Consider the following 13,469-nt stretch of genomic DNA (forward strand, 5'->3'; position numbering starts at 1 on the left):
CAAATTCACTGAGGCATAGCCTTTAAAGTGAAATTTGTTGTCGTGGAAATGTGGTGAGGATAAAGGTGATTTTGCACCTCTATGACAGAGCTGCTGAAGAAACTGATGTGTACTGGATGGAGATTTTCAAGTGTACGAAGGTGCAAAAGTCCAAGATGAGCCAACCTTGGATGAGCGGAAGCTTCAGGCCTGAGGCTGGAAGCACAAAGCTCTGCTCACACCCCAGAGATATTCTGAGCTCGCAGAACAGCTGCGCCCCCCCCTCACGCCGCCACAATCCCGCCTGAGCACACCGTGCACGGGGATCACAGCTTTCATTCAGCATACTATCCATCAGACCACAGGCTGGCTTTAACAAAGTTGCTGGTTGCCCCTAAAACGGACAAGGGCCTCTGAAACAGAGTTCCACCCATCATCTTCAAAGGATACTAACTTGCTGTGAGATTGCTCTGTCAGCCACATAAGTTCAGACTGTTAGAAAACGGGGTAACAAAACTGTGACCCGCAGCCAAGTCAGTAAAGTCTGCTAATTAGTTGCAAAAACAGACAAAATCTGTTAAAGAAAATAACCTTTATTCAATCTGAGGGTCCTCTGAGAAATAACTGGATCACGCCTGCAAAGATTGGGGTGTGTTTATTTTGAGCAGCCTCTTCTCCTGCTACATTCTGAATCTGCTTGTTTCTGATATGTTTTTACAGAAAATACTTTCACTGAAATTGAATAGTGATACTGAGAATAAAAACTGGTTCTCTTTTTTGCCATGCAAAAGGCACGCCCGCAGGAAGGGCAGTTCTGGAAGCGACCATCTGCTTTCCACAACTGTTTCTGTTTGATCGAATCAGAATGAGGCTGACTTTGTGGGAAAAGCTCTCTCTTTACAGTTTTATTTGTACACAGAATTAGAACAATCTTAACACTGTAGCTGAGAAGTGCATTGACCCCGAAGTCACTAGAGCAAATAATTTAACAGACATAGTGTGCAGTTAATAAGGCAACAATCCTAAGTCGTTCACTGAAGGTTTTGAAGAGTCCCTTGAATGCACAACTAACCAGCCCAGCAGGAAAAAAAAATGGGTGTTAGGACCTGGGGTTTGGGATATCACAAAAAAGCCCCTTCGTGCACGGGAGTGGCAACAAACTTCAGCTCTTTAGCTTCCTGATCGCACCTTTTAAACCTGCAGATTAAGGAATTCCTAAAGCGTGTAGAACATATGAAGACGGCAACAATCCTCCCAAAAATAAAATAAAAATATTCACTGCTTCAGCCCCAAGGATGTTCTGTTCACACACAATGCATGTGGGTGGCACAGGAACAGGTCAGAACTTCTTCCACTCCATGTCATCTGGAGGATTGACTTCTACTTTCCTTTTACCCACATCAGACCAGTTTGTGCTCAGAACAGTCCCACCAGATTCCATCTGCAAATATTGAGAGAGAGAGAGAGAGAGAGAGAGAGAGAGAGAGAGAGAGAGATATTAAAATTCAACCGGACCCTCCCTGACAGCACCCAAACCTAGTGTGCCCAGCAAATGCCTCCAACCCACCAATAAACAAAAAGGAATACAAGGAGAGCCCCACTGGATCATACCAGTGGTCCATCTGGTCCCGCATCCTGTCTCACTCCTGGAAGCTTAGTGAGTGACAGATAACAGAGGGGTGTCCTCAGCATACTGATGGCAACAATTCATTCAGGGGCCTTGTACCAAAACAAGGGCACTGGAGTCCGGGCAGAGCTCTGAAGAAGAAGCACTGTTTGGATTCCATTCTGATGATTCTGCCTCTCCAGCACAAGCAATTTGTGTACAGTCTGCCAGAAGAAGACCCAGGCCACTGATGGTCTGTGGTGTCAGATGCTGCTAGAAGAACAAACCTCAGCTCTCCCAGGGGAAGGGACTACTGGCAGGAGGGGGATGTGGCAAACACTGGAACCCGCTAACACCAGACGCAGGCAGATAACGGAATCCAACCCACTGAGGAGTGTGTGGCAGACCTAAAAAACAAACACCTGATTTTTCTTTAAAGGGTAAGAGAAGAGGTCTGGGAAATGAGTATTCTGCAGTTCACTTTCCAGATAGCTATTACTGAACTCCATTCATTCCTTCTTCCCACAAGAAGGGAATGGATATTAAAATTGCATTTAGAAACAGGGACTCTGAAGCAGGTTATTCTAGCCACTATAGAGTCAGATCGAAAGAACCAAGAACAGAACTCCATTTTGTGAAACAGATTTGCAGTCACAACACGTTAAAAACATAAAAGCCGTGTTGGATCAGGCCAATGGCCCATCTAGTTCAACACCCTGGGCCGTATGGGTAGGGCGGGATATAAATCCCAAAATAAATAAATAAATAAAATAAAGTCCACCAGTGGGGCCAGAACTCCAGAAGCCCTCCCACTGTTGCCCCCCCCCCCAAGCACCAAGAATACAGAGCATCACTCACCCACGTTGAATCAGGACAATGGCCCATCCAGTCCAACGCTCTGTGTCACACAGTGGCCAAAAATACCAGGTGCCCTCAGGAGGTCCACCAGTGGGGCCAGGACACTAGAAGCCCCCCCCCCAGCACCAAGAATACAGAGCATCACTGCCCCAGACAGAGTGTTCTACCTATAATTTGTGGCTATTTATTTATTTTATTTATTTCCATTACATTTATACCCCGCCCTTCCTGCAAGCGGGCTCAGGGCGGCTTACATGAGCACAAAGTGCATATAAGTTACAATATATAAAATGCATAAAAACAATTTAAGAATTCACTTCCATCCGGATGCAAGAGAGAGAGGAAAGAAAAGACTCCACATTTTGCATAGCAGAGGGGAAGACTCGGGCCCCGCTTAGATGTCACACGCAATTCAGGGATCGTAAGAACATAAGAGATGCCAATGCTGGATTAGGCCAATGGCCCATCTAGTCCAACACTCTGTATCACACAGAGGCCAAAAACACCAGGTGCCATCAGGAGGTCCACCAGTGGGGCCAGGAAGACATTAGAAGCCCTCCCACTGTTCTCCCCCCCCCCCAAGCACCAAGAAGACAAAGCATCCCTTGCCCCAGACTGAGAGTTCCTATCTATACCTTGTGGCTAATAGCCACCAACAGACCTCTGCTCCATATGTGTCTCCAGTCCACTCCATAAGTTTACCGAAGCACAGTCAACAGTGGTTAGAACGAGGCTGATAACTTACAAAAGATTTGTTCATGGCACGCCTCACTTCATCAGTACCATCCGAGTAGATCTGCTGGAAAAGTTTGTTTAAAGCAGCATCACCCTCCAGCTTTTCGTTCTTCTCTTCCTCTTTGATCTCAACCACCAGTTTGTCCCAGTTCCTTGTATAATGAGAGGAGGATGGATATTGCATGGCATCTGAAATGGCAAAATCAATGGCTATACGAGTCATCCCAGGCCAGACCACGGAGACAAGCCATAATTCCTTTGTCCAGTGACTGTTGCTGAACGTCTCAGGCTTAGCAAGACAAAACAGACACACTGCAGTATCAAGAATTGAAGAGGAAAAGGGAGAGTTGGGTTTTTATACCCCACTTTCCTCTACCCTAAAGAGTCTCAAAGTGGTTTGCGATCGCCTTCCCTTCCTCTCCCCACAACCGGCATCTCGTGAGGGAGGTGGGGCTGCGAGAGCTCTGAGGGAACTAGGACTGGCCCACGGTCACCCAGCGGGCCTCCTGCGGAGGAGGAGTGCGGCATGGAACCCGGATCTCCAGATCAGAGTCCGCCACTCTAAACCACCACACCACACTGGCTCCCTATTAAGTATTAAGGAAAAAAGAGGGCTGATGCCGGGGGGGGGGGCACAAAAGCACGGATGAGCTAGCCGGGCCCAGGCATCTCTGTATACAGCACTAGATCCTGGGACCCAAAACATATCCATGCAAAACGGGACGACAATGGATCTAGAGAAGCTGGACACAGAAACAGATCACGGAATCGCTTTGTAGTATACCGCTGAAGCACGAGAGGTGGAAAACACTGACTGAGATGAAAGCAGATAGCCAGGCGTAGATGAATGGAGGGGCAGTCCTGGGCCAAAGCCAGAGACCATACCAGGCACTGAACAGTTCACGCGGATGTTCTCTGAGCGCTACACCCCAAACAGTGGGCACTTCTCAAGGCATGGATTTCCTCCCCTTTTACCTACTATTGCCCCGAGATTCTTAAGATTTTTTACATGAGAGAAGGGGGGGGGGAGCAGCAAAGAGCATAAAACGCAACCCAGGGATCGTAAGAACATAAGAGAAGCCAATGCTGGATCAGGCCAATGGCCCATCCAGTCCAACACTCTGGGTCACACAATGGCCAGAAATACCAGGTGCCATCAGAGGGTCCAGCAGTGGGGCCGGGACACCAGGAGCCCTATGCCACACGAGGGTCCAGCAGGGGGGCCGGGACCCCAGGAGCCCCCCCACTGTCCCCCCCCCCCCAAGCACCAAGAATACAGAGCATCCCTTGCCCCAGCCTGAGAATTCCTATCTATACCTTGGGGCTAATAGCCTCTGATGGAATTCTGCTCCATATGCTTATCTAACAAACTTGCATATTTGCATCCTGCGCAACCCGAAGGCATCCGATTCTACCGCAGCTGAACAGTCGATAATAAGGGGCCTTCGTGAATATGATCCCAGCAGCAAGCATGCTAGACGAGGGTTAACAAGACATGAATGTTCAGGCATGAACTCACAGACCTGGGGTGAAATGTTTCAGCTTCGGAGAACCTCCCTCTCTCTCCAGTTGCTCCCATCGCACGGCCTCGGGCTTCTTCAGTTTTATCTCAATCTGTGGACACAGAAGAGCAGGGTTTCAACGCATTGCACCAACGCCTTTGAAGGAGAGCACAAAGAAAGGGGTCACTGGAATAACAAGCTGATCTGCACCTGACGGGAAGCATCGTGCCTTGTGCCTTTGCATCTGCTGCTGCTGCAATGGATGGACTTCAGGAAGCCTGGGCCACTTCCTGGACCGCCCCCAAGATTTATACAGCGCTCATGTCCAAGTGATTTGCCTTATGACTACAAAGAGCTTCCCTGGAAGCAGCCGCACTTCATTTTATTTGTTTATTAAAATGGGAGAGCCGGCATGGTGTAGTGGGTAAGAATGGAGGCCTCTAATCTGGAGAACCAGGTTCGATTCCCCACTCCTCTTCCACCTGAAGCCTGCTGGGTGACCACGGGCCAGTCACAGTTCTCTCTGAACTCTCTCAGGCCCACCTACCTCATAAGGTTCCTGTTGTGGGGGAGAGGAAGGGAAGGCGATTGTAAGCGGCTTTGAGACTCCTCTGGGTAGAGAAAAACCTACTCTTTTACTTCTTCATCCATATCTCACCTTTCCTTGTAATTCAAAGCAGCTTGCAGTCATAGTTAGGAAAAAAAATTACAGTTAAAACAAAAAATAAAACAGCAAACCTCACATCTCCCCCCTTAAAAGATGCCTGTCATTCCAACGCCCCCCCAAAGCCTGGCAAGAAGGCAGGCCCTGCAGCGCCTCCCAAAGACCTCCAAGGAGTCCCCCCACCCACCTCTTCAGGGAGCCCCTCCTGCAGAGCCGGAGCCACGAGGGAAAAGGCCCGGGCCCTGGTCGATGCCAGAGGCTCCTGACGGAGCCCAAGGCAGGCAGCAAGGAGAGAAGCTGGGCCAGGCCGGGCCACGGGGGGGGGCCGGCAGCTGTGATGAGGGCCACACGGCTCCCTCCAGGACTCCACTCAGCAGTCGTCTGGACAAGGCCACACGGAAGGGGCGCCTCGATTCCTCAAGCAACACACACGCCCCAAACTAATTCTTCACAAAAGGATGCCTAAGCAGGGAGGATGGCAGGCCCCGCCTACGACGCAGCCTTTCTTTCCCACACATGGCGAGGGGGAAATGCCTCCAAGATGGCGCCTGACAGAACTCGCACGGCCATGGCATCCTCTCCATTCAAGCTTCTGTCTGTTTGACGGAAATATAAATTGATTTTTTTTTAAAAACTACATGAGTTAAGAGTTCAAACAGTGGTTTGATGCTCTTATTCAGCCTGCTATTGAGAAGTGCACACATCTTTAGGAACCAAACTGTGCTAATCTGGGATCTTTCCTTGGCAAAGTGACGGGGACTATAACAATTGCACAGCACAGAGCTACCTATCCATTGGTTTCTCCGTCTACTAACCTCGGTTTCATTTTATCCTTGTGATTTTGTAATCAGCCAGCAAAGAGAATCCACCAAGAACAGTCTTTTCTAAATGGCCCAAAGAGCAAATCTGTGCCAATGCTTGAAACCAAAGTAAAACGAAGAGTGAAATATTTGAGTCCGAGATGAGTGCTGACAGGGCGCCGTATCACTCTGAAATGCGGCTTGCTCTAGATTATGCTCAGATTAATGTATTCTGACAGTGAGTTGTAGTCGAGCGAATTCACAGTTTTGCTTGAAGCCAGGATAACCTGGGGAGCCCTGAAGCCCCAAGAACAAGGGCACCTTTGTGAATGCCCATCTCGGAATGCCTTAGAGCAAGCCGCTTGCATACCACGCTGATCTGGATCAGAATGCCCGTGCTGAGAATTTAACTAAGCAGAGTAACTCAAGTGAGTAGCTGTGTTGGTCTGAAGCAACAGAAGAAAGTTTGAGTCCAGACTGGGCACCTTGAAGACCAACAAAGTTTATTTCAAAGTATAAGTTTTCGTGTGCACTTGCACATGAAAGCTTATACCCGGAATTAAACTTTGTTGGTCTTCAAGGTGCCCCTGGACCCAAACGTTGTTCTTAAAATACTCAAATTCGAGCATTAAAGTCAAACACCAACAGGCATTTCTTTGTCTTTTGTCAGGCCCGCCTGCTCAGTTCAAGATTTAAGCGTGCTCCTTCCTGGCTGGGCACAGACATTTCCCTTTATGCTTAACAAGCAAAACCAGTGAACGGTCAAGCCCACATCTGTTCCAGAATCTGGTGACACTTCGAAGAGTACTGAAATTTATTCCAGCGTAAACTTCCGTGGACTGCAGCCCATTTTGTCACGTGCAATGGCCGAGCGGGCTCCGAGTCCGAGGGAGCTGATGACGGAATAAAAATTTGTTGCTTGGCAAAGTGCCCCTGGGCTCCGGGCTATTTTTGCTGCCGCAGACAAACACGGCGCACACACCTACACTGCTGGAATAGCATCTGTTCAAGTTCCCCAAGCAAAAATTGTTCCCCAGACAGCATCCTTATTCCCCCCCCCCAAAAAAAAAATATTTCAGCCTGGGGGAACAAACCAAACCGAAGACAATGGCCTGCTTGTCCTTTCGTCAGTTATCACACCGGGCACTGGAGTACCCCAGGCCGGGAGGAGGTCAACGTTCACGTGGATGATGCGGCATCCTCTCAAGTCAGGGACCCAGTGTCGTCCGTGGAGGCTTTCAGACTCTCCCAATTTATATTGACTCCCACGCATCAAGTGGGCCACACACTGGACCTGATTTTTGGGGTGGGGATAAATGTGGATCTGGAAACTGCTGATGCAGTACCACGGTCCGACCGCTTTGCCCTTAAGGTCTGGCTGAGCACACCAAACCCTCCCTGTTTAGGCAGCGAGCGCATTGATGCTCACCCACAGAGCTTAATGGACCCTAGTCAGCTTCAGGATTCTCTGCAGGATCTGATCCCCCCCCCCCCCCCCGGTGGTTCATTGGAAGTGCTGGTGGATGATTGGCGCCCTCTTCGCCCTCAAAGCAAACTGGCCCCGTAGTATACCCCGGAGCTACAGAGGATGAAGTTAGAGCTAGGATGGCTAGAGTGAGGGTGGTGGCGCACTCGTGGTGAAGTGGCAAGATAATAATAATAATATAATAATATACTTTATTGTCATTGTACATAGTACAACGAAATTAAAGGTGCAATCATTCGGTGATCTACAACCATACTCATATACACTCACACAACCATTCACAACCATCCCATAACTCCCTTAAGGTTCACATTGCAACTTAAACCACCAATGTCACCCAAATTCCAATTTCATACAGCATTTAAAGCAATAATAGCTCTCAAATAAAAACTATTTTTAATGTTTGTCCTTGTTTTAATTGTCCTATATCTTCTACCCAAAGGCAGCAGTTCAAACAGGGAGTGTTCAGGGTGTGACAAATCCTGCAGAATGTTCTTTGCTTTTTTCAAGCATCGAGAACTATACAATTCCTCCAGGAATGGGAGAGGGCAGCCAATAATCTTCTGGGCTGTGATGATAACTCTCTGGAGTGCTTTCCTATCCACAGGGCATTTATGAAGGCCTACGAGGTGGCAGAGAAGGCTGCAAAGAAAGAGTTGCATCTGTGAGCTCACACCCATCCCAATTGCTTAGAACGATTTGATTTTTAACTATGTGGCCGCAAGGCAAACAAAACAGTAGAGAATTGGTGACTGGCTGCAAGGCATTTTCAAGCTATTTCATAGATTTATTTATTTATTTTTGGATTTATATCCCACCCTCCCCAAAGGCTCAGGGCGGAAGTGTAAATAATACAGTATAATACGATTCACTGAAATATCGGTGCTCCAAAGGTCACTTAGATTGTGAATTCCAAGATGGGGTTCTGGAGTTATGGGTACCAGAACAACAACAATATACGTCCCGGCAGCACTGTCATCCACTAGGAACGTCTCGCACCCCCGATGATACCCGCTCAAGCAGTGGTAAAAGTGCGGTGATGGAGGAAGCGGTGATGGAATAGTGGTGGCGGCGGCTCCTACTCAAAAGCTCCTACTAAAGTTATGTTGCTCCGGCCAGGACCTCCCGTCCACAGCTGATACAGTCAGGGAACTGGAAGCCCCTTGTCCATCTTCAGGTCCCGTTTTGGACTATTTTAGCTGACTCTCCTGGGAGGATGTTGACAAGATCCTGGCAGCTGTAAAGTCCACCACTTGCCTCCTTGACCCGTGCCCATCCTGGCGGGTGAAGGCCTGCGGGGATGGTGTCTGGGCACTCCTGGATGAGATCATCAGCGTGTCCCTTTTAACTAGGACTTTCCCAGTGGGACCAAAGGAGGCCATGGTGCATCTGCACATCCGCTCCTAAAAAACATCAGTGGGCCCTGTGGTCCCAGCCAACTACCGCCCTGTGCTGAACCTCCAGTCCCTGAACCAGGCAGCTGGGAGCGTGGCGGCTGAGCAGCTTCGGGCTTTCTTGGGTGACGCATCCATCTTGGATCCATCCCGGTCCGGTTTCCACGCTGGCCGTGGCCCAGAGACGGGATTGGTCGCCCTCACAGATGACCTCCGAAGACATCGGGATTGAGGTGGGTCAGTGCTGCTGTTGCTTCTTGACTCAACGGCAACCTTCAATGTGGTTGATCACGATCTCATGACCGTCTGCCTCGCCGATGTAGGAGTACAGGGGGCTGCCTTACAATGGTTTCCTTCCGTTCTCTGTGGTCAGGGACAGAGGTTGGTGCTTGAATGCGGGGTGCCGCAGGGGGCGATCCTCTCCCCAGTGCTGCTCGACATCTACACACCCACCCTCACCCAGCTGGTCCAGGGGGCTGGGGTGGGTGGGAGGAGCTGTCACCAGTACACTGACGACAGCCAGCCCTATCTGTTGATGGGCCCCAGACTCTGCCCCAGGTATTCTGGACAGGGCACTAGAGACCGTGGCTGGGTTGGTTACAGCAGAGCCAGCTGAAATTAAATCCAACAAAGACAGAGGGTCCTGTACCTGACTGGGGGGGGGGGGGTTGGATTGGGAATCAGGCTCCCAGCCTGGTGCGGGAGGTGATTCTGGGTGCCTCGCTCTCTGTGGAGGCCCAGGTCACCACGGTTGCCAGGCCAGCCTTCCAACATCTTTGGCAGATCAGGCCACTGGTCCTCTCTCCCCTCTTCAAGGCTACATTACTGTAACTCGCTTTACACAGGCTTACCCTTGAGGCTCCCGCAAGTCAAGTGCAAAATGCAAGGGTGCGCCTGCTAACAGCGACGCCTGAGTGGGCGCACAGTCAGCTGGTGCTATGCCAATTACACTGGCTACCAACTGAATACCAGATCTGTTTCAAGGTGTTGGTATTAACCTTTAAAGCTACATGCAGCCTGGGACCCACCTATCTAAGGGACGGTCTCTCCCCAGAGAGCCTTGCACTCTGCAGACCAACATTTGCTGGCTGCCCCTGGCCCAGGGGACATCCGCTCAGCCTCGACCGGGGCTTTCTCTGTCCTGGACCTGGCCTGATGGCCCTGCGAGGCTTGCTGCAGTTTCACGGGGCCTTTGGCTGAGGCGGTGGCAAACCACTTGACCACCTTACGGTCGAAACCCAAGACTGGCAAAATAAAGAAACCCCTTTTTCTGGCAAGAAGCCGGTCTATGTTTCGAGCTCTGGAGTTCTGGCAAGAGCTCCCATCCGGTATCGTGGCCAGCTCATTTAATTTATTTATCTTTCTCATTTATATCCCAACCATCCCATAAACGGGCTCAGGGCGGGTCACAACATTTTGATAAATACGATAAAATTTATAAAATCAACAGTCATGCCTGCTGTAGGGAGAATACAACCCATTGATGTAACTAGGTATGGCCAGTTATCAGTAGGTGGGAGATCGCAACCTCGGGGGAGCCATATGTGGACGCCCCCTGCCTCAGCCAAAGGCCTGGCGGAAGAGCTCCATCTTGCAGGCCCTGCGGAACTGAATAAGATCCCGCAGGGCCCTGATCTCAATAGGGGGCATGTTCCACCAGGTGGGGCCAGGGCGGAAAAAACCCTGGCCCTGGCTGAGGCTAGGAGAGAGCCAGTTTGGTGTCGTGATTAAGTGCGCGGACTCTAATCTGGGAGAACCGGGTTTGATTCCCCACTCCTCCACTTGCAGCTGCTGGATGACCTTGGGCAAGCCGTAGTTCTGATAAGAGCTGTCCTTGAAAAAGAGCAGTTTCTGTCAGAGCTCTCTCAGCCCCACCTGCCTCACAGGGTGTCTGTTGTGGGGAGGGGAAGGGAAAGGAGACTGTAAGCCGCTCTGAGACTCCTTTGGGTAGTGAAGGGCCATGGGGTATAAATCCAATCTCTTCTTCTTCTCTCTAGGAGGACGTCCTTTGGGCCAGGGATCACCAGGAGATGTTGACTCTCAGAGCATAATGCTCTTCGAGGCGTATACAGGAAGAGGTGGTCCCTCAGGTATGTTGGTCCCAGGCCGTATAAGGCTTTGAAGGTAATTACAAACACCTTGATGTGGATCCGGTACTCAACTGGCAGCCAATGCAGCTGACAAAGTGCATGCTAAACGTGAGCCCGCACAGGCATTGATGCCAGCAGGCGCGTCCCAGCTGTAATTTCCGGATCAGCTTCAAGGGTAAGCCTGCATAGAGGGAGTTGCAGTAATCAAGCCTGGAAGTGACTGTTGCCTGGGTCACCGTAGCTAAGTCCTAGGGTGTGTGTGTGTGTGGGGAGAGGGCTTCAGTAGCCTGATCTGCCTAAGATGGAAAAATGCAGATCTGACGACTGCGGCAACCTGGGGCCTCCCTAGATAAGGAGGTATCCAGTGTTACCCCCAGGCTCTTCACCGACTGAGCCGGCACCCAAGGTGCCCCTTCCAGTGTAGGAAGCCTGGTGCTCACCTCCAAACCCCCTTGAACCAGGTACAGGACCTTCGTCTTTGATGGATTTAACTTCAGTCGACTCTGCCGCAACCATCCAAACAGCATCCAAAGCCTCAGCCAGATTTCCAGGAATGGAAGATGGATAACCTTCCATCTCTCCTTATATATAATTCCATTTTGGTCTTGGACTCTTCCACACGCTCCTGAATTAGTTGGATCGCTGGTGTGTCACTCAAACAGTGTCTCTATCCATTGGCTGCGTCTTGGCCCCAGCGTGCTTGGAGCCGGAGGCCGGGCCGGATGCTCCAGTGGGCAGCCGCTCATGAGGCTGAGCCCGATCCTGCCAGCGCTGCAGCGGACATCATTAACCGAGCCCGACTGCAAGTACCCACCCGGGCTGTGACCAGACAGGGGCCGGCGCACCGCTGGGGCAGAGGGTGGTGGAGGCAGCCCGGAGACCGCCGGCTGCGAAGCCAGTGGCGAGGCTTTCCGTCACCTGCTCTTTTGCAGCCTCCTGTGATGCACAGAGCTCTCTGCGGGTCACTTGGGCACCTTCCAATATGTGGCCGGCCTCTTTCAGGAGGGAGGACGCGCTTTCAGCCCTCCCTCCTCTCCTGCGCGTTCAGCTCTGCTGTTTGCTTTGGCTGTTGCTGCAGCTGCGGGGGGGGGAGCCAATGCTGCCCCCCACAGGAGAAGGCGGCGGGGTGGTGAGGGAAGGCGCTGGCGCCAGCAACGGTGGTGCCCCTGGCTGCAGCTTGGAGATGTGTTAACCCTGGCCGGCATGGAGGACGTCGAGCTGGCGGCAGGAGGCGCCGGCCCCGTGGAGATCCAAGTGGCAGTGGCCAAGAGGATCCATCACCCCTCGACTCCAGAGTCTGGGGAGGGGGGACAAAGTGGGGGACCGGGGGGCCCTGTGTAAGGTCTTTTCCTGCTACAACGAGCTTTGCTTCTAGTTAACAGATAAAGCTGAGCATCATCAGCATATTGATGGCAACTCAGCTCATCAGATTAACTGGGCGAGGGGGCGCATATAGATGTTAAATAGCATTGGATCGGCCCCTGCGGCACTCCACAGTCTAGCACTCCACAGTCTAGCAGATACCGCAGGAAGACCCTCTCGCCCAATGCAAATCTAGATTCACGTTATGTTACACCGGGTGTGTGTGTGTGTGTGTGTGTGTAAAAAACCCTTGGGCTGGCCTGCTCAAATGTCATGTCAAACCCTAACACTGTAGCTTGCCACGATGCCTGGACTGAACCACAGTTCTAGCTGCAGCTCTGGCTCAGGAAAGCTGCTGTGTTCTGGAAAAGACAGGACAGCCCAGGCCGGAAACGCAGCCATTCTGGCAGGCAGTCCTGCACCAGGGTTCACTGTTCTAGCTCCAATAAGGGCTTGGCTCTCAACTATGATTTCAGAATCAGAGATTCATAGAAGTGTTGGAAGGGGCCGTACGGACCATCTAGTCCAACCCGACTGATGCAGGACCAGCCTAAAACATCTCTGACAAATATTCATCCAGCCTCTTCTTGAAAGCTGCCGGTGAAGGGGAGCTGCCTCCCTAGGCAGCTGATTCCACTTTTGAACCACTCTAACAGTGAAAAAGTGTTTCCTAATACCCAGCTGATACCTTTCTGCATGTAATTTAAACCCGTTGCTGGAACAGCTCCTTGCCCTCCTCCAAATGACAGCCTTTCAAATATTTAAAGAGAGCCATCGTGTCCCCCCTCAATCTCCTCTTCTACAAACTAAACATTCCCAGGGCCTGTAGCCTTTCCTCATAGGGCTCAGTCTCCAGACCCCTGATCATCCTCGTCGCTCTCTTCTGCACCCTCTCGAATTTGTCCACATCCAGAACTGCACACAGGACTCCAGGTGCGGCCTGACCAAGGCAGTCTACAGAGGGGCTATGACCTCCTGCGATTTTGATGCTAT

General features: G+C 51.0%; 1 protein-coding gene across 1 annotated transcript in view; it reads right to left on the minus strand.

The window, feature by feature from the left end:
• Positions 1–556: 556 nt before the first annotated feature.
• The window catches only part of SUGT1 (SGT1 homolog, MIS12 kinetochore complex assembly cochaperone), a 32,161-nt gene continuing 19,248 nt past the window's right edge, over positions 557–13,469 (minus strand). Inside the window, exons 10-12 of the mRNA XM_015427859.1 lie at positions 4,702–4,792; positions 3,189–3,367; positions 557–1,420 (exon numbers count right to left, since the gene is read on the minus strand). Coding sequence (XP_015283345.1) covers positions 1,319–1,420; positions 3,189–3,367; positions 4,702–4,792 — 372 coding nt within the window. The 3' untranslated portion in view covers positions 557–1,318. The remainder of the gene's footprint in view (positions 1,421–3,188; positions 3,368–4,701; positions 4,793–13,469) is intronic.

The sequence above is a fragment of the Gekko japonicus genome, unplaced genomic scaffold (assembly GCF_001447785.1).
Source record: "Gekko japonicus isolate JY-2015 unplaced genomic scaffold, Gekko_japonicus_V1.1 scaffold694, whole genome shotgun sequence".
Lineage (NCBI taxonomy): Eukaryota > Metazoa > Chordata > Lepidosauria > Squamata > Gekkonidae > Gekko > Gekko japonicus.